This window comes from Mya arenaria, chromosome 1 (genome assembly GCF_026914265.1).
Source record: "Mya arenaria isolate MELC-2E11 chromosome 1, ASM2691426v1".
NCBI lineage: Eukaryota > Metazoa > Mollusca > Bivalvia > Myida > Myidae > Mya > Mya arenaria.
In genome coordinates, this window is record NC_069122.1 from 14,276,113 (window position 1) to 14,297,653 (window position 21,541).

At 34.7% G+C, this 21,541-nt stretch overlaps 2 protein-coding genes across 4 annotated transcripts in view; one reads left to right on the plus strand and one right to left on the minus strand.

The window, feature by feature from the left end:
* LOC128234323 (low-density lipoprotein receptor-related protein 2-like) overlaps positions 1-5,837 on the plus strand; it is a 46,352-nt gene extending 40,515 nt beyond the window's left edge. Inside the window, exons 8-11 of the mRNA XM_052948500.1 lie at positions 937-1,638; positions 2,494-2,611; positions 3,050-3,168; positions 3,478-5,837. Coding sequence (XP_052804460.1) covers positions 937-1,638; positions 2,494-2,611; positions 3,050-3,168; positions 3,478-4,358 — 1,820 coding nt within the window. The 3' untranslated portion in view covers positions 4,359-5,837. The remainder of the gene's footprint in view (positions 1-936; positions 1,639-2,493; positions 2,612-3,049; positions 3,169-3,477) is intronic.
* The window catches only part of LOC128234333 (uncharacterized), a 29,321-nt gene extending 10,866 nt beyond the window's left edge, over positions 1-18,455 (minus strand). The window contains exons 1-11 of one of the 3 annotated variants that reach the window (XM_052948527.1): positions 18,339-18,455; positions 17,391-18,096; positions 16,832-17,045; positions 16,012-16,149; positions 14,816-14,926; positions 14,157-14,360; positions 13,586-13,815; positions 13,070-13,196; positions 12,369-12,571; positions 11,825-12,006; positions 6,112-6,999 (exon numbers count right to left, since the gene is read on the minus strand). In XM_052948527.1, the coding sequence (XP_052804487.1) occupies positions 6,975-6,999; positions 11,825-12,006; positions 12,369-12,571; positions 13,070-13,196; positions 13,586-13,815; positions 14,157-14,360; positions 14,816-14,926; positions 16,012-16,149; positions 16,832-17,045; positions 17,391-18,095 (2,139 nt within the window). In that variant the 5' untranslated portion in view covers position 18,096; positions 18,339-18,455 and the 3' untranslated portion in view covers positions 6,112-6,974. The other 2 variants (XM_052948511.1, XM_052948520.1) reach the window with 2 other exon arrangements.
* Positions 18,456-21,541: the final 3,086 nt, after the last annotated feature.

Here is a 21,541-nt window from a genome sequence, read left to right on the forward strand (position 1 = left end):
GCTATAAATCTAGCACTTGCGTGAGTGTCAGCACTACAGGAACAAGCCGAGTAACCTTAAGGCTAACACGTACATGTGTTACTTCTAAAACAAGCCGAGTAGCCTTAAAGCGTGCACGTGCATGCGTGTCATCTCTATAGAAACAAGCCGAGTAGCCTTAAAGCGTGCACGTGCATGCGTGTCATCACAACAGGACCAAGCCCAGTGGCTTTAAAGCTAGCACGTGGATGTGTGTCATAATTACATGAACAAGCCGAGTAGCCTTAAAGCGTGCACGTGCATGCGTGTCATCACTATAGAAACAAGCCGAGTAGCTTTAAAGCTAACACGTGAATGCGTGTCATCACTACAGGACCACGCCTAGTAGCTTTAAAGCTAGCACGTGGATGCGTGTCATGATTACATGAACAAGCCGAGCAGCCTTAAGATGTAGTCTCAAGTAATCTGAATACAAACGTATTCCTCATTACAAAAGATTAATTCAATTATTCATTTTGAATGTGAGACACGACATGTATAAAATGATCACAAGTGATAATTAGTATTTTACACATTAATTTTGTATTAAATATTTTTTACATTTACATTGAGGATGGATAAACAAACGTTAAGCAAACGTTTTTGTTCTATTTGTCACGAATAAAGACATACAATATGACAAACATATACATTGTAGGAAATTATAATGTAGAAAGAAAGATATATATATATTATATAAATGGAGTGAAATTCAAAAAGTTAGCCAAAACAGTATTAACAATGCTATGACGACCTTTGAATCCTTTAGGAATACATTTGCATTCATTAAGTTGAATGGAATACCATTCAGAAAATTCCGTATTATACAATGTTGCGTTGAGCATTTTAATAGTATACACAGTCTTTCTTTATATATTTGATAAAATAGCATATTGCAAAACTTTTTTCCATTTACAGGTCTCAAACACCAATGTGAGTCGAATCGTTCTATGAGACACGGCTGTTTGGGTGAATGTAAACCCGGTTATTTTGGCAAATATTGCGAGATGAATTGTTTAAAAAAATGTTTGAATGGAATATGTGATAAATCAAGCGGAATTTGTAACGAGTGTGCATCTGGCTATACTGGCGATTATTGCAATAAACCATGTTCAAAAGAATGTTTGAATGGAATATGTGATAAATCAAATGGAATTTGTAACGAGTGTGTATCTGGCTATACTGGCGAGTATTGCAATAAAACATGTTCAAAAGAATGTTTGAATGGAAGATGTAATATATCAAGCGGACTTTGCAATAACTGTACTCGAACGTATTTAGAAAGTTGTTCACAAGAATGTGGCGAGGGATGTCGAGAAATAAACGGTTTCCCACAATGTGACAGGCAAAGTGGCAAATGCTTCAATGGCTGTAAGTTTTATCACTACGGATTCTACTGCAACAATACATGTAAAAACTGCAAACGAAATTCCTCAACTAGTCCATGTGATAACAACGGTGTATGTCAGTTTGGATGTGAGAACGATTATTGGGACAAGAAGTGCAACTCTAAATGCAGTGTCAACTGTCAAGGTGACGATAATGGAAAAAGGTGTAATTCATCCACAGGGGAGTGTAAAAACGGCTGTACTCGTGGATGGAGTGGGAAATTCTGTGGGGGTAAGATTAATGTTAAAAAAATCAACCGCCATTCAAATTAAAGATAAACGATTAGCGTTGATAATATATGTTTTATCCAATGGCTGATATACAACTGATTTAATAATGTACCGTTATGTTTATCGAAGCATTTAAGGGAGTGTTTAAATATTACATATGGCATCAACATACGTATTATGAATAATAATAAGTGTTTATTTTAAGAGTATTTGAACTGTCAAAAAGGACTACCTGGCCCAGTATTCACGAAATATCTTAAGTGTAACAATCTTTAGTATTTTAGCAAATGTAGCCAAACTTTAAGTTGGTTTTACAAAATAAAAGTTCCTTATGTTTATCGAAAAGATCATTTTATTTAAAAAATTACAACTTTTCTATTTATAAAAGATAATGTGCAAAACACGATCATGTTTTGAAATACTTATGATTAAATCCAACCCGCAAATAAGCTAGTTCTCTGTTAGGTCCACTAGCCTTAATCCTCATATTTGAGGCCTGGTGGCCCCATACGATATTGGTCTCAATTGAAAAGTATTTGCTTACAGATTACTTATATGTAGAATAAAATACCGAAAGTACATCGTACATAAAGTACCTACAGTTTGCAATCTTTAAAGGCAAAGCAAACGTGTTGGCTATTTCATTTTCTGTATGTTTTTATTTACATATTCTTTTTCTGTACACAAGACCTTTTCAAATAATACAAAAATAATTTAGGGTCACAAGTTATTCAAAATTTCCATATTTGTGGACCGGATATCTTATGATTGTTCGAGAAATTGTTGCTTGTTTAAATTCAAGTTTTGGTTATTAGGTTTCTCCAGCCATTTATATTATAACGCTCCATTTTTTTAGAATCCACCGATAAAGAGAACGTCAACTCTTTAAAGACAACCTTTATCGTCATACCAGTTATTGCCACTGTGGTTGTTGTTGTCGTCGGGATTATTTGCTGTTTTTGGGCTCGAAAAAGGTGAGAGAAGCGAAGTAGCGAATAAATGTATGGGTAACTAGATATGTGTTGTTATGTACGAACATATTAAATATTTATAAGTGCCATCCTTTAGATACACACATTTAGATTAAAGGTGCGCGTTAAAGAGGACGTTTTGATACGTTACAGTATACTCTGCTACTGCACGATAATATAACATGTTTTGATATATGCTTCTCTTTATAAGTATTTAAAAAGCGCTGGTTAAAAGAGAGCAATAAAATACAAAAGGCTTCATTTTTTGAGGTTCCAAAATGGGATTTGTCCTCAGAACATCATATTGCAAGTAATTTGTTTGAACATTTTATTTGGTGTATTGTGCGTTTTATAGGAAACTTAATGCTATTTAGTTAATGTCGGATCATTGGATGATGATTGAAAAGGTTGTATTATCCTTGATGTTGTTTAATTATGCAGGTTTAACCGCCAGCTGAATGAACGCATTGAGCCGCGCAGAGTATTTCGTGCACCAAGGCAACAACCCTCTAGGTCTCGGAGACGGCAAAGTTCTGCCCTGTATGCCGACATCAACGAAGGTAAATATTCATTTAATCAGCTTATTTAATTTCACATTAGACACTAAAATGTAAATTTGTGTGTTTATTGCTCATATAAATTTGGATCTTAGTATATTCACGTTGTAATAAACCGGATAATTAAATCATAATCATTTTAAATAATGTATTGCATTTTTGTAACAGTAATATACCGTTTTCCATAATGCACGAATATATGTGAAAAATACGAATGTTATGATTCTGTTTTCGTGATGCTGATCGCATATAATTGTCAGGAGTCTGTACTGAGCATGATTAGCAGTTTGTTATTGTTTTCAATTATTTTAGAAACCATGGATCATTATCATTACATCTGCAAGCAAAACCTTCCAGATCACTATGATAAAATCAAAGATCGAAAACCATGTATCTGTCCTCCATGCGTTAGGGAGAGGGTGGACCCTATTTTAAATAGAATTTCCTCGGGGTCTTCCAGTACGACTTTTGTGGAACCTTATGCTACCGGTGGTGGAAGTTTAAGGAGAAGCAGTATTCACAGCTACATAAGCAACAGAGAGTTAAACCCCCGACGCAGCGTCACGACAAATGAACGTGTTAGTGGAATCTTGCCTACAAAGGAACTAACGGACGATAGTTATTCCCGACGGAGCATCATAAAGTTTGACGGCAAAAATGGACTTGACAGTACCGTCGAATGTAAGCCCAGACGGAGTGTCTCATATTCGGACGGTGATCTTGGTCGAGTCGGTAAGACAGATAACACGAACGAAGTTAAACCCCGACCTTGCGGTTCAAAATCTAAAAGCAGTATTGAACTTGTGTGCACTCACGAATATTTGGACCTTGAAGAACTTTACCAAAAAGCCAAGGCTGAAGATAAGCGAAAGTTAGCTGCTAAATATTTCGACGAAGGGGAAGAAGTTTTTGGTGAAATAGGACAATTTCAAGCGAATTATATTCATGCTATTGAGAGGGAAGAATGTGAGGAGCTAAATATTGAACTTGATCATCTAAATCTCGGACAAAATGTAGAGTCTTCCGTAGAAATAGGTCAATCAGAACAAATTGAAGAAAGCTGTTTTGCAAATGATAAAGACTTCAGCGTTGAACAGCAACCTGCTCAATCACAAAACGATGAAAACTTAGACGACCCAAAGGACACTGATAGGCGAAGTGATGAAATAAAACAAACTGATACCCTCTTTTAAAGAAGACGATGCAGGTTTCATGATGACTAAAGCGTGTAATTGGAATAGCACACCAAAATATCTCGTGAGCGAAGAAAATATATTATCAATTCTTAGCAATATGTAGTATATACTATACAATGTAAATATTCACGTTTGTTTTATGAACGTAGAACAACTATGCAGCAATTTGTGCACTTACGATAAAGACGATTTGTTACGAACGCAAAGTTTACAACGCATTTAGTTAGATCAGCTTACATGATTTTGTCTTAAACAAGATCTTGGTATTAATTTTTAGTGCTTATGGACTTCAGTGGTACGTTTTAAACATATTGATGTCATTTTAGTTACCTGCTATGTTTATGAATATTACTTCATTCATGTACAGACGTATACATATAAATGATGCTGTACATATTAAACCTAAATTGTACATAAATTATATTTTTATTTTGTAAAATGCGACATTTCTTTGTATATTATCTCTTACCTGAAACAAATTCGATTTTAAAAATATACATGCTTCCTATAAATAGAAAATCATTAATTAAAATTATTAAATATAATATTGAATCGACTATATTTTGACTTATTATTTAATATAAGCTTTTTTAGCTGTTTGATTCAGGTAAGAATATTGTTTTATTCGGTAAGAGTATAATTTAATGAAATTCATTGATGTTCTTAAATTATTTTCCTAAGGCTCTCTATATTATTTACTAGCATACAATTGTAGTAGCTATCGTGTAACTATGTTAACTTAAAGTAATAAAAGACACAAACATACATGATGATGATGATGCTGATGATGATGACGTTGCTGATGGTGATGATGATAATGATGATGTTGCTGCTGATGATGATGATGATGATGATGATGATGTTGATAATGATGATGATGATGGTGGTGGCGGTGATGATGCCGATGATAATGATGGTGACGATGATAATGATGTTCTAATTTGTCAGGACTTAAAATAAAATAGCATTACTTTATCAATATAGTGTATCATACAGTGAGTATCTGATTTTGATTAACTATATAAAATTATGTATATATATATCACGCCTCCAACATGAATGATGCAACGCTATTGGTCCAGGACTGGTCACGCGGTGACCCCATATTAGTCTATATATGGTCACTTATCGTTATAACGTACAAAAATTGCGTATTTTTTCGCATTCCGATGAATAAATGAAACATTTCTCAGTTAGAGTTGGCGTCTAGATCAATGATTAACAGGTTGGAGACGTGATATATAAGTTACGGGGTTAGTAGGTGACCCAATATGGGATGTACGGGGCGCATTCAATCAACCGTATTCCGTTCACCTTAGTACTAACCTTGTAACTGATAGAGTATATAATAATACATACACGATATCAAATGAATCAACGTTACTTGTAATAGTAACAGTTTTATGAGGTAATTTATATTTGTATAAATCGTATTATTTTCTTAATCATTGTTTAATTAATTGTTCATTGCTTAAACTGTAAATACTTTACTGTATCTTGATAGTATGTAAATAAATCTTGAACTATCTTGTGTCCGAATTTTGGAAGCATACCCGAAATACATATTCACGTATATAAATCATTATTCCGGAAGTAAAAGAGGGCACGTGATTGGTGCAACTTTTTCAATACCAAGGATAATAATGCTTATGTATTGGAACGAAGTTTATAAATCCGTGACATTAATATTATACGTTAATTTCACGTTCAGCTGTAGACGGAATATCTTGCGTGACAGACATTATACTACAAACAATACGAAAGCATCTTTTCCAATTACATCCCGTCTCTATGGACATGACAAATTTATTGTAGTAAAGACGAATGCGTGACAACGGTCGGAAAAAAGTAGTTCCCTACACCCAGGTGTTTTATATTTACTCACGGGAATGGTTGAAATGACCCAAACATCCTGGCCCGGTATAGGAGGCAAATGTTTCATGTACTTATCCCAGTTTTCTATTAACCAATCAAAAGTTAAGTTTGCCGGACAGCGGGAAAAGTTTACTGGCCAGAGAATAATGATTCCAGCCAGAGTTTCCTGCCGGAGATTAAAACTATCTGGCCGCCATTTCCCACATTAATGTCAAATACACCTACCAGCCCATATATGTCAAATTACTAGGAACACTCGTTAACTCGTTAAACCATTCGCAAAGTTGGCCCAAATTCCACAAACAATCGAAACAAAACAAAAATTCCGGCTGGGTCTGAAACACACTTTAGTGACAAAGGAGGAGTACCTCCGAGTATGCATTGTCGGGAACACATACCACACGATATAGGCTACCATACTGAGAAAACCTCGTCAACTCGTTTATACCACTTGCAAAGTTGGCAAAAATTCCGCAAAAATCGACAAAAAAACGGTTTTCCAGCTGAGTCTGGTACTCACTAAAGCGAAGAAGGCAGAGTACCATCTCGAAGGCATTAACCTACCACTCCATATAGGTCACTATACTAGGAAAACTGGTTAATTCGTTTAAACCACTTGGAAAGTTGGCCAAAATCCAATAAAAGTCGACACAAAAACGTTTTCCAGCTGGGTCTGGTACTCACTTCAGAGACGTATGTGGAGTACCACCGAGTAGGCGTTGTAACGGACACATGCACCTACAAACCCATATAGGTCACCATACTGGAAAAAAATGGTTAATTCGTTAAGTCCTTTTGCAAAGTTGTTCAAGATCCAACACAAATTGACACAAAAACCGTTTTACGGCTGAGTCTGGTACTCACTAGAGTGACATAGGCGGAGTACCATCTAGGCATTGTAGGGAAGACATGCACTTTCCACCCCATATAGGTCACCATACTGGAAAAAAAACTGGTTAATTCGTTTAAACCACTTGGAAAGTTGGCAAAAATCCAACAAAATCGACACAAAAACCGTTTTCCAGCTGGGTCTGGAACTCACTAGAGTGACGTAGGCGGAGTACTACCTAGTAGGCGTTGTAACGGACACATGCACCCCCCACAAAGGTCACCATGCTGGAAAAAAACTCGTTGACTCGTTTAAACCACTTGCAAAGTTGGCCAAAAATCGACACAAAATCCGTTTTCCAGCTGGGTCTGGAACACACTACAGAGACGTACGACCAACCAACAAAACGATGGTCTCACTTTAATATGCCGAGTCAGCATTTTGTTTCTTTTCGGATTTTTTATAATTCACACATCATAAAGGCGTGCCGAGTAAGCAGTCCAATGAGAAAATGGTTTTGCATAATGTGATCAAAATATCAAGGAATGATTGGACATCTCACAGAGAAGCAAAAAAGCCGAACCTTCAGAAATTGTAGCTACAAAAATTGTAACATCGACATCTTTTAAGATAGAATGTGCTCAAAATACCAAGATTAAATACTAAACAAATGCTACTTAACGTTGGATTTTGTAGCTTCGACATTGGAAACGAGGCCATCGATAATTGTTTAGCGTACAACATAAAACAAACACATGAAGTGTTGTGTCATTGGAATGCATCAATATAAACATGTCACATATATAGTAAATGCAAGTGAAAATATGATTATTCGAGTTGTTCACGTTATACATGAAGTTCTCGGAGAGCTTTAATAACTTTGGCCAGTTTAACAGGGTCTCGAATTTTGTACATATTACAAAGGCACTTGTAGAAGAATTCCGGCGCTTCTTGTTTCATGTCCACCAGCATCGTCAGTTCATCGGCACAAATGGTTGAGGGAATGCAACTGCAAAAATAAAGTTTTTATCAAAGAAACCAATTTTCAAAATGTTGCTTAATTAGACATTTGTTTTGAAAGTATGTTTAATTATTATGTGAAGAAAGAAAAAAAGAAGAAAACAAATGAAGTTTAGATCGACAGCATGATTCGTTCTCGGAATCTCTGCGCTGGCAAGAGGAAAGCGAAACCACCGGATAGCAGAAACATCAATATTTTACGGGTGTTATGAGACAAGAAATTCCCAGCTCTTAGGTTTATCCGGATATTTAATCATTAAAGTAAAAATTGTAATTATCTTATTGACGGTGTTTATGATTTTCGGGTTAGGTGAACATTCTTTAGAATAAATATATCTTTCTGAAAAGGTACAGAGGCCCGATATATGCAATAGTGTGATTTTTAACTATATTGACCAAAACCGTTAAAGCTTTAAAGGTGCACTCTGACATATGGAACGTTTTGACATTTTCATTTCATTCTTTGTCTTCAAACGAGCCAATTTTTGCGCTAATGTATGGACGACGGTGATAAGACTGCTCACAAAAACGCAAATCGCAGGTTTCCATATTTATGTTCAAAAATTGATGTTGTATGCATTTTTCTTAAAGCGTTAGTAATCCTTTCAGTTATAAAACATTAATATTCGAACGGAAATATGAATATCTGCCATCTGATCTTTTGTCAGCAGTCTGATATCACTGGTTGTTAGATATTAACGCAAAGACATTAAATAAGATAAGTTTTCAAAACGGTTTAAGATGCACTCTTACTCCCAAATAAGATTTACCACAATTAATAAAATTGTTTGAATATTCCAAAAAGTATGAGTTAATGTCGAAAACAGTGGTTTTTATGAAGGATACCGAGTTTAATTTAAAATAAATGAGCATAAAAAGCGGTATTTCTACCATATGAGACTAAAGTAGACCACGGTAAATATTTTAGTGTTCACACATCATTTAATCATTTTGCACTTTCTGCTATTAAATACACGGTTACAATCTTGTTATCAGTAATTAATATTTTCCATAAATTCCATTCCATTATTCAGTAAGTAGTTAAAGATTTATTATATATATAATTAGTCAAAATTAATGTTTGTGATACATGTGTTAGTATTGATTTTGAATAAGAGTGTCACTTTAATCTGTGAGGGCACAGCTTTACCTGAATAAACTTTTTATTATACAGTGAAATAAAACTAAAAAGGCAAAACTTGTATAATTGTGATATGTGTACGTATTCCCACTCCTATGTGCAATACTGTGCAATGAGAGATGATCACCTTTAAATGCTTTACGTACTAGAATATAAATGTTTTGCAATAAAACATTTCATGGTTGTAGAACTGGTGTTGTTTTGTATACATAAGAATATGCATATTTAATTATATTTGTTAGGGTACTTTTAATCTTTAAATCATATTTTGAAATAATAGTAGGAGAGGGAACCATATGACATATGGTACCTTAATAATGCAGCATATTCATAATAACTGAATGCTAAAAGTTGAAATATGGAATATGGTTCCTTTATAATGAAGCGTATTCTTAATGCTAAAAGTTGAAGTATGACATATAGTACCTGTTAAATGAAGCGTATTCTTATTAACTGAATGCTTATAATTGCAATGTGACATATGGTACCTTTAAAATAAAGCGTATTCTTATTAACTGAATGCTAAAAGTTGAAGTATGACATATAGTACCTGTTTAATGAAGCGTATTCTTATTAACTGAATGCTTATAGTTGCAATGTGACATGTGGTACCTTATAATGAAGCGCATTCTTATTAACTGAATGCTAAAAGTTACAATATGACATATGGTACCTTTATAATAAAGCGTATTCTTATTAACTGAATGCTATAAGTTGCAATATGACATATGGTACCTTTATAATGAAGCGTATTCTTATTAACTGAATGCTTATAGTTGCAATGTGACATATGGTTCCTTATAATGAAGCGCATTCTTATTAACTGAATGCTAAAAGTTGCATTATGACATATGGTACCTTTATAATAAAGCGTATTCTTATTAACTGAATGCTAAAAGTTGCAATATGACATATGGTACCTTTATAATGAAGCGCATTCTTATTAACTGAATGCTAAAAGTTGCATTATGACATATGGTACCTTTATAATAAAGCGTATTCTTATTAACTGAATGCTAAAAGTTGCAATATGACATATGGTACCTTTATAATGAAGCGCATTCTTATTAACTGAATGCTAAAAGTTGCATTATGACATATGGTACCTTTATAATAAAGCGTATTCTTATTAATTGAATGTTAAATGTTGCATTATAACATATGGTACCTTTATAATGAAGCGTATTCTTATTAAGTGAATGATAAAAGTTGCAATATAACATATAGTAACTTTCTAATGAAGCGTATTGTTATTAACTGAATGCCTTAAGTTGAAATATGACATATGGTGACTCTATAATAAGGCGTATTCTTATTAACTGAATGCTTAAAGTTGCAATATGACATATGGTACCTTTATAATAAAGCGTATTCTTATTAACTGAATGCTAAAAGTTGAAATCGTACATATGGTACCTTTATAATAAAGCGTATTCTTATTAACTGAATGCTTAAAGTTGCAATATGACATATGGTACCTTTATAATAAAGCGTATTCTTATTAACTGAATGCTAAAAGTTGAAATCGTACATATGGCACCTTTATAATCAAGCGCATTCTTATTAACTGAATGCTAAAAGTTGAAATCGTACATATGGCACCTTTATAATAAGGCGTATTCTTATTAACTGAATGCTAAAAGTTGAAATCGTACATATGGTACCTTTATAATAAAGCTTATTCTTATTAACTGAATGCTTAAAGTTGAAATCGTACATATGGTACCTTTATAATAAAGCTTATTCTTATTAACTGAATGCTTAAAGTTGAAATCGTACATATGGTACCTTTATAATAAAGCGCATCCTTATTAAATGAATGCTTAAAATTGCAATATGACATATGGTACCTTTATAATAAAGGGCATTCTTATTAACTGAATGCTAAAAGTTGAAATCGTACATATGGTACCTTTATAATAAATCGTATTCTTGTTAACTGAATGCTAAAAGTTGCAATATGACATATGGTGCATTTATAATGAAGCGTATTCTTGTTAACTGAATGCTAAAAGTTGCAATATGACATATGGTACCTTTATAATGAATCGTATTCTTGTTAACTGAATGCTAAAAGTTGCAATATGACATAAATGGCCTCACTTCCAAATAACGAAGCTGCATATTTTCTGTTTCGGAGTTTTTTCATCACATAAATAATAACGGCGAGCAGCATCTAACTGCACAATGCCGAGTAAATAGACCAATGAGAAAATATTGTTGTATCATGTGATCAAAATGTCGAGCAATGATTGGACATCTCACTGAGAAGCAAAAATGCCGAACCTTCTGAAATTTGTAACTACAAAAATTGTAACTTCGTCATTTTGTAAAACAAATGTGTGATCAAAGTACCAAGATTAAATAAGTAAAACGTTGCTACCCAAATCATGGGATTGTGTAGCTTCGACATTTGGAAGTGTGGCCATCGATTATGATATCTTTATAACCTAAACATTTTGATTATTCTACAAACATATTGTTCTGTGCAAAAAGGTACCATATTTCATATCGGCTTCGTTTGTGCCATTGCGCTGTGCATTTAAGCTGACAATATACTTAAAAATTCACGGTAGTATTAATTTCTAATACACCTACCCGGTAAGCAAATGTGTTTTGTACCAAGAGTCAATGAATTCTCTTGTCAGATTGCATGCAATACCAGGATTCGATTGTCGCGCAGACGCGTATTCTGTTGGAGACCTCTGGTGACCAGCAGGAGCGGCCGCATCTACGCCGTCCACCACAACTACAGCCTGCAGTCGCTCTTCTTTGATTGGCTGAAACATATCATTTTCCAGAGAATCAAGAAGAAAACAGGAGCGGTCACATCTACGACGCCCACTGCAACCATTGTATGCAAAGGCACACTTGATATTGGTCAAGATCATGTTATTAAACTTAGCATGAATACACGACCGCCCCAAAGAACTATATATCATTTGCCTTTGTATGAAATTTCAATCTTTATATATATATATATATATATATACTTTCATACTTCAATATGCACTTCATGTTGCTAAATACGATAAATGTAGAATATACTTGAGGCAAACAGCTTGTAACACAGACACGACTATTTATGAAGTTCTTTTACATGCCATTGGACCATTATTCCTATAGAAGACATACAGCTTACCTGCACCTTTAAAAATGAATCTGGATACATTCTATCAATCTCGTTTTGCAAATCTCCCATTTTGTCTGAAAATTTATATTTGCCGCTGAAGTCAAAGAACAGCTTGGTACCGATCATGATCCCAAGCCAGCCATCAGGTTTGTAGTTCATATCCATGCACAATGGGATAATCTTCTTGTTCAGCTTGAAGGCATACTCGGCTTCTGCAATTAAATCAGGTAAGAGTTCGTTAAAACTGTAAAAAAACAAGTGGTACCATGGACATTGTTTTCCCAAGCTGAACATAATGTTAAATATAGTAGCAAAGGAAACCGCAGCAGTAAGTCTAGTCTTCATATCGTTGCAGTGAATCAGGCTAAATCACAGGTACCATTTGGTCAGATTAAGAACGGCCATACAGAAATACACAAGGGTTTCAAAATTAAACAATGAATGTCAATAACGAACAAAGACTATTAAGAAAATAGGAGGAACATAAGTTTAGTATATACTAATTTATTTAAGCTCGATTTAACGAAAGCTGATAGGTTATAAGGTCACGTTCGAGTCCTTGTCCTGGGCATAAACCAGTACTCTTGTCATTTTTGAGAGGATATGGGAAATTATCTCTGGTGGGGATCGAGCCCAAAACCTCTTAGGTAAGATGCGGATACCTATTCAACTTAACCACTCTTACACCTTTGCAACAGAAGTTACTGTACCAGCACGACAGTTATTGCTGTCCTTGTACATTTGCGACATGCAAATCAGTATAATTTCGGCCTCTTCTACAGCACAAGCCATTGCATCCAGGGTGGAGCCTGATATGTTGTCCACGTCCATCCATACCTAAATGAGAACGCACAATTATTCTGAGTGGCATCGAAAACAGTATTAGAACCTTTTCACTTTTACATCTTAAAAAATGGAATCATTAGACGAAAAGGTTAAACAATTACAAGAGTTTGGAGTCATCACTTAATCACTATCCCATTAAATACTCTTTATTTCTATGTTCGATCATAATATTTACACGATTATCCATAATACAGTCTACCCCATTGGCTCGCCAAGCGGGGATGCTTAACTTCAGTATATAAAAAATCGGTCCTTTGCACTTAGTTCGACCCAACGAGGAACTCGAGTCAAGCGAGTTTGAACCAACAAGGTTCGGTTGTTATCATAATAGTCATGGTTTTTAAATTGTATGGAATGAAGTGAAAGTTCTTTCTAGGTACCGTATAGCCATGTCGACATATTTCAGCTTTAATTTTCATCAGGATCTCTCTACTGTACTTGTTGTAGGATATCATGATATGTTTTCTCTCCTTTAAGCCATTAGGCAATTTTTCAGATGGATCCAAAACATGTCCTTTCGCTTTTGATTTCTGTGTTTCACATGCGTTACTGGCACCATCGTTCTGTTGACTGGAATGGTTGCTGTCAGCTGAGTGTTTATCTTTATAAGCTAAAGTCACAAAAAAGTTAACACACTTTGAAACTCGTTTAGTTTTTTAGAGCCATCATCATTTACTAATTAATTTGATACAGTCGACACCCATTCACTCGATATCGTTTTGGCTCAATTTATTCGATGGCTCGAACTAGTTGTAAAGGCCCGATTTATTTTTACTCTATGTAAGCATACCCGCTTGGCTCAATATTTGCGAGGCTCGAAAAAGAATATCGAGTTAACGGGTTTCGACTGTATATGATCAAATACCAATAAGTTTATGTAAGTGGCCGACGACGGATTATTAATTTTAGGAAAATCTTGATAGTTTGAACTGGAAATTTAATCTTACTGACCTTGTTCCCGGTATCGTTTGATTGTCGAGGTTGCCAATGCATCGCGTAATGTCCAAAGCACGTTTTTAGAAGCTCGAGCTATATCTTTGTCTTTGTGTCCTTGAAGGTCAGTAAGAAGATCCACAATGCCAAGTTCCTCTGTATTGACAGCTTCACGCTTGTTGTCTTTGTCAAAACACAGTACCCAAATTGATTGTATACTTTCTGAAATGTAAATGTGTTTGGTAGAGTGAGTAGCACACTGGATTTTAAGGCATTGCATTCGTAACGGTGAGGAGATGGAACTGTATGGTTTGTTTGCTGCTTGGGAAGCATGTCCATACTTCACCAGTTATGCATAGTTTCAGTCTATTCGAACCATTTCCTCGGCCAGTATCATTAGAATCTGCGGCAAAATTAAACAATGATCTCAACGAAAGTATACAAATTTACCAATACAGGGCATGTGTTATTTTAAAGCAAGTTCAACAAAAATGCTGTACCCACCTCTTTTTTGGCAAGTACGTTTTGATAATTGTCAAATTCAGTTATAAACAGAGTGGATACGGATCTTGGTATACTACAATATTTTCCCTGCCTTTTATGTCGAACAACTGGGTGAAAGTTACTTCACATTTCATTAATAGGAAATCGTGTGAGGTACAACAAAATGCACAAACCCATTTTTTCCTCCTTCTCTTCTGTCTTGGCAAGTGCAACCAAAGTCTTAAACGCACCCATTTCAACAAGCATCCGTTTGTTTGCATCGTTTCTTGCCAGTAAACGAACAGCTGAAAAGTGAAAGCATCAATTGTATTGGACATATGTGTTTATTACTTGATTTACAAATAAACACCCCGGGTGCATTGCTTCTTTATGCGATACTCGCATTGTGCTAGTATTACATATTGTCTTATTTAGTATTTCAAAATAAATGAGTTGACATTTGAATCGGTATTTGGTATATCTATCCAATTTGACGTACTGCTATATAATAATACATGCAATGCAAAATACTTTAGCACGACCAAATTAGGAAAGAAATGATGTAGCATGCGAACATGGAGATGTATTGACCTTGGTAATAATCCAGGGAACGTGTTCTTTAATATCCTTTCTTTCCGTTCTTTAAAATGCACGATACTTCATAGACAATCCTGCAGGCCAAGCAATCCAGTTCTAGTTCCAGGTAACACAATAATATAACCTTGTTTGAAAGTGCAATGAGCAACATAGTAGTATGTGTATATTGCCGTGTGATGTTGAGTGTTTCACGCTCAGTTTGTTGGGCCTAAAGTTGCGAGTTTGTTTTCATGTGGCGTTAAGTGCCTCTCGTTCAATATAATGGGCCTATAAGTGTGTTCGCGTATGCGTGTGCGCGTGTGCGTGTGTGCGTGCGCGCGTGTGTGCGTGCGCGCGTGCGTGCGTGCGTGTTGTGCCGTTGAGAGCCTCTCGATCTGTTTGATTAATATTCTTATTTGTTTTGGTGCTTGAAACAAGGCTTCTTCGATTGTAAAGTTAATGGTTTGATTTAATTATATCATTTATAACTGGTCGATACAACCATTTGTAAAAATGAATGTTGGTTGTTTGTTAAAGAGTTAATGAAAATTATTCTAGTACTTGATGATTAAAACAGTACATCCAAATGTTCATATTTCCCTCTGTCAGTGGTGTAAAAACATTGAAAAGATATCCACAAATTGTATATAGGTTAGCTTGAGCGATTAAATGATGTGGGTTTTTTGGGGTGTTTTTTAAGTTATTGAGTCAAATATATCATTTATTAAAGGTTTTCGCGGACATTGACCAACTATTAAAAATACCAAGACTTATACGACAAACGGCTGCATAATACAAGGCCAACACTTCTTACTATGAGCAATTTCCCGACAGGACCATCCCTCGTAACGTAATTCTTCTTCTTCTAAACCATGTTCTAACACGCTTAGTAACTCTTCTACTCGCTTGTGATTTGACTGAATAATATCGCATTCATCTTCTGTCACTAATGCTGAAAAAGTCAATTGGCAAGTTATTTTCTAAATATAATAAATATAAATAACGAACTTTGGTCGAATTGTTTTGGAAGCATTACAAAATGAATCAGAGCAAAAATAACACGTTACATGAACTAGTATTCAAGTCGATTTTTATTTCCATAGAAGTATCGTCATTTTTTGTCATAAGAATGGTTATTCATGATATAAGATATTAGAAATGTGCCATTTTCACTAGTTGTGCTCTATCGCTTTTGAAACTAATACCAATAATGTATTATAAAAGGGAGACACATCAAACTCTTTGTTGAACGCATTAATTTAATACAAAAGATACGGTCATTTAGGTGTCATTTGCAGACGTGAAGCAAGTATTAAGAATACATATAATTTGCAGGTATAAAAAATGTAAGGTGCAATATTTAAGGAGAAATAATAATAATCCTTTTGGATTCTGAAATTCGTGATACTGCAACGGTGAGATGTCCTGGTTAAAGGTCATCGCAGGCGATTTCGTGAGGTTTAAGATTCGAAACGCCTTCTTCTTCTCATCAGTCGGTAAACAGTTAAACATTTGGCTATTTTAGAAATTCGCAACCTGGTCGAATCAAAAGAAAGAAATAAGTTTTAAAACAATTTGCCAACTAGGTGCATTGTCTTTTCGCATTTATCGGTTTATAAAATGAGATTACTTACCTGCAAGTATTGCCAGAGCTTGCATCCAAATGTCTCTTTTGTCGTTGGACAGATGTAATTTTAGTTCGTTTGTAAAACCTATGTCCCGCATAGATGACGCCAATTCATCCCTTGATGCAATATTATGCAAAGGTGTCAGTAAACTATCTAGGAACTCATTGCCCGGATCATCACAGGTCAAAGAGTTTATGCCCTTTATTCTTTCACAAATACCCTGAAAACAAATTATGGTTACTGAAAATGGTATCATTAGTGTTATCAAAGCTTACTGATGCAGTACCCAATGCTATTTATAAAAGTTGATCAATAATTATAAATTAGGCTTCTTTGAACGTGTTCATTTACAACTCATAAGTTTTATTATTAACATTACTTAATTAGTGCCAGTTTATATTATTACAGCTAAAATTATTGTTGCCATAATGAGTGATATTATTTAAAAAAAAAAGGAAAAATAACGTGTTTTTCTATATCTATACTTAAACATTATGATAATATGCAATTATCTAGTTAAAACACCAATTAAAGAATGTAACAAAAAATGATTATTATGTTCAACCTTTAGAGCAAGAAATCGTGTACATGCTTCCAAATAAGAACTGTTGGCCGCTATTGTTTGACACAAACACACCGAGCCGTCAGTGTAGTTTCCAAGATTCATCAAAACGATTGTCAAGGTAAGTGTAACAGTTATATCACTGCTCTTTGATTCCATCATCTCGTTGAGAGCATTGATCACATAGACACAAAACTCTTCAGCCGCCCCTGTCTCTGCAATTACATCACCTAATTTCTCTTGAAATCTAGATAACGCTTTAACTGAAACGTTTCCCTCGTATTTAGTGTAAGCGCTGGCAAGATTCTTAGACAGCCGTTCTAAGTTCACTTTCTCTTTATTATGGCTTGTGGTATTTCTTTCATTACTTCCACCATTCCGACCAATCTTGTCATCAACAACTTTCAAAGAGTCCTTACCCTGATGTACAAACTGCTGTAACTGTACACGACATTTGTGAATAAGCATATTTTGATCAGCAGATAATTCCGAATCTTCCCCTTTCGCGCCTTCATTGCTTTGATTTGACATAACCTTTGATGTTTCAATGTTAGCTGTATTAGTTGCCATATCAAATCCTGATTCTTTCTCCGATTTTGAATAGTTCGTAGATACAATTTCCTTTATATTATTCGTGTGTACTAGCTCATTTATATCACTTCCCTTTGTTACAGTCTCTGGCTTGTTTACTGAAGAATTTGATCCCATTCTAAAAAAAAGAAGCAGGCGCATTAAAATATCGTTGTTGAATAATATATGATAAAGATAGCAAATTGTGAGAAATTTATTAAATATATACTCAAATGTTAATTTAGACTAAGTTAAAACAAATTCTAATTGTCTGTTTCATTTACGTTAGATATATATGGTTGGTTCATCAAATATACATACATGCAGATACTTTATATTAGAATACATACATAAATCTAAATAAAATGCTATAATTCCAACCTGTTTATTCCAAACGTTATAACGAATCACCTTATTGTGCCATTATCCGTATCGGAATGCCGCTAAATTGAAATCCTTTATACAAAATTAATGGACTCGAGGCTAATATCGATCAACTATAAATGCGGTCAATAATGTAAATAAAGACATGTTCATCGATAAAACTTCAAAAGAAGCAATGCGTTTTAGTAATCACAAGGATTCGACTCTATCATCTATTCATTGCAGGGTTTTAGCGATAGTTCTTGTCGATTACTAGTAATGTAGTAGACCAATGATTTGTAAAAAGACAGTCATGGTTTAACAAATTCAATTTAAAAAGGAAATCATTTTTTTAAATATATAATTGACACCATATAGGGAGATTTTGTATTAAAAACGAAGCATTAAATTCAATAAGAAATGGATAACAATTTAGTCCTATATAATCGTGCATCGCCCGCTACGGTAGGCGCACGTGGTACATTGCCTAATAGAGTATGCTGCACAGGGCTTTAACTAACTTAACTGTTAGTGTTAATGCATGTCTTATTAAATGAAAGCGGTCGCATAATTAACCATAAGACAAGTCGTTTCGTTGCACCAAAGAGAAAGATACTTGAAAGCTCTAAGAATATTTCAAAAATTCATTTCCAAATTGTAAACGTACTTTATCTTATATCTGTCGTATAATCTTAATTCTTCTTTTCAATTTTCGTACCTAGATATTACCAAATAATGAATACCACTTGAAATTAAAACCACTTCATTCTACCCTCTACCACATTAGCTGCACTGTATACATGTACACCCGTAATGCTATCTTAGACTTCAACTTGTTTCAAATTAAACCGACATAAATTACCAATTTTAGCAATTGAGCGAATGAAATCAAATGAATTGTAATGTATTCTTGGGACTTAAGTATTAATTAAACTTATTTTAAGTCAAATAATTTCGAAATGGGTATAGATTATATACATGAAACTGATTTAAATTGCCAATATCCGTCAAGCCCGTTGTAAATAAACAGAGTGGTTTCAGTCATGCTTGATTAGTAAACATTAAGATAGTGTCCTTACAATTACGCTTAAAAGGACACTTTAAATATTTACCTTGAGTATTATAAAAAAAGCATGCCACGACATGCGTTCACTAAACTTGTTTTCGGCGTATGTGTGCTGTTTGGTTCCCGCTTGCATTGTGCGCGTTGCGTTGCAACAGGGCTGGATACAAAACAAAACAGATCGCTTACGTTAGGGAAACGCTCGACCTACTGAACGCACTGCAGGTTTTATAATACAGTAAAACTGCGATCGCGCGAGGACGCCGGGGTCCGAGCTGAAACCTCGAGGGAATCGTTAGGCAAGCGCTCTCCCTACTGAACGCAATGCAGGTTTTATAATACTGTAAAACTGCGATCGCTCGAGGACGCCTGGGTCCGAGCTGAAACCTCGTGGTAACCGATGCTTCGATCGACCCGAGTGTAAATTTCCGAGTCTGTTATGAAGTACATTTATACATATATACAATTTTAGTGCTAACTCGGTTCAATATCATGCTATCTTACACTGAAAACATCATTTTCCTTCGATCGAGCTTTTAATATATTCAATATGTTTCTGTATTTTTTTACAGTTTAATGGAAAATGCTATTTTATGCTCCCAAATTGAGTCGCCACTGTGCCCGTCCGTCCTTCAGTCCGTCCAGTACATATTTGTGTGGAGAATTATATTAAAAACTGCTTAAAATATTATAAAGAAATTGGGGTCAATATGCACCAGCGCAGTGTGCAAGAACCGTAATCCTACTTTAAATCATTGCTGAATTATTTACTTTAAAACACGTTTGCTTGGTTACTAATTGGATGTTTTTGGAGAGGGCCGTAACTGATGTTGGTATAACTCAAGGCCCAATCCCTTTAAAGGCTTGGTATTCAATTATTTGTCTCCTATATGTAAACCTGTTTATGTGGTAATGATTATTTCATGGTATTAATATGTATGCACTACAAAAATATAAGAATTTAATTTGACGTTTACAGTACGCATTAGTCACGACACTGTTTGCTCGGACCATAATTCTAAATGTACGAAAAGTATTTAAATGATTTTCAACTTGAAATATAGATATCAATGCGAAGAAGAACAGAGCACATAACCTTTTTTCTCCCACCACAGATAAGTAGATCCAATAATTTAACCATGCTAGAAATTCTTATCTTGCCCACGGGCGAAGATAAAAATGTCCGTATGGAACTCCTTTTTAATGGTCAACACATTGTAATTACCTCCCTTGTTGAAGACTGTCGTCTGTAGCATCATGGAAACTTTGTCTTGTGGCAATATTTAGAACGCTAATTAATTATTTCTCGCTTCAAACGTCACCATAAAACATTTTTCACGCACATTTCAAAACATAATGCTTCACTCTCCTTAGAACTATTTAAAACCGATTTGACTATTAACATAATCACTGCGTGCATATCCATGACAACCACAAATTATCGCATATCAATACGCAATTATTTTCACTAAGCACAAAAGAGTTCGAGCAAAAAAAATACATTTTTACTTAATTTTGTTTAACTGAGGTAGGAGAAAAAGCATCTACCATAGCCGCCCGTGTAAGATAGGTTCATCCCGACCCTCGCACAGGGTGTTTTGCAGAATGAGCCTATCTTAAACTCTCGGCCATGGAAGATACTTTTAATCTACCTTCCACATTTTACAGGTTGATAAAGCTTCTTCAGATTGATGTTTTGTTAATGTCTGAGTGTTACACAGGACTTGTAGTTGCTATGCATTAATACACGCATTCAGAGCGAATTAGTTTATATATCTCATTGATTAAATATTTGTTGCTAGGACTAGAACTTGTTTTCTTCCGGCCTGATGCAAAATGGATTTCTTGAACAATACACGATGCAAAACTTTACTTTCAATTATTATGTAATAATAAAATAATTCCTTTTAGGATTTTATTTAGTATTTTCGCAAGTATTTTGTTCATTTACTGTTATTAAATGGAAAATATATTAAAAGAGTATTAGTATTTTCAGATGTACAACCGCTTGCATGTGTCATGTGATACTCTATGGATGCCATCATTTGCATCCGAACATTGCTTTTGTTCATGTAGTTCTACAAAATACTTATTTTATACAAAGCAGTGTCTGAGAGGCGCCGCTGTAGCTGGTGAAGACCTACACAATTATAACAAA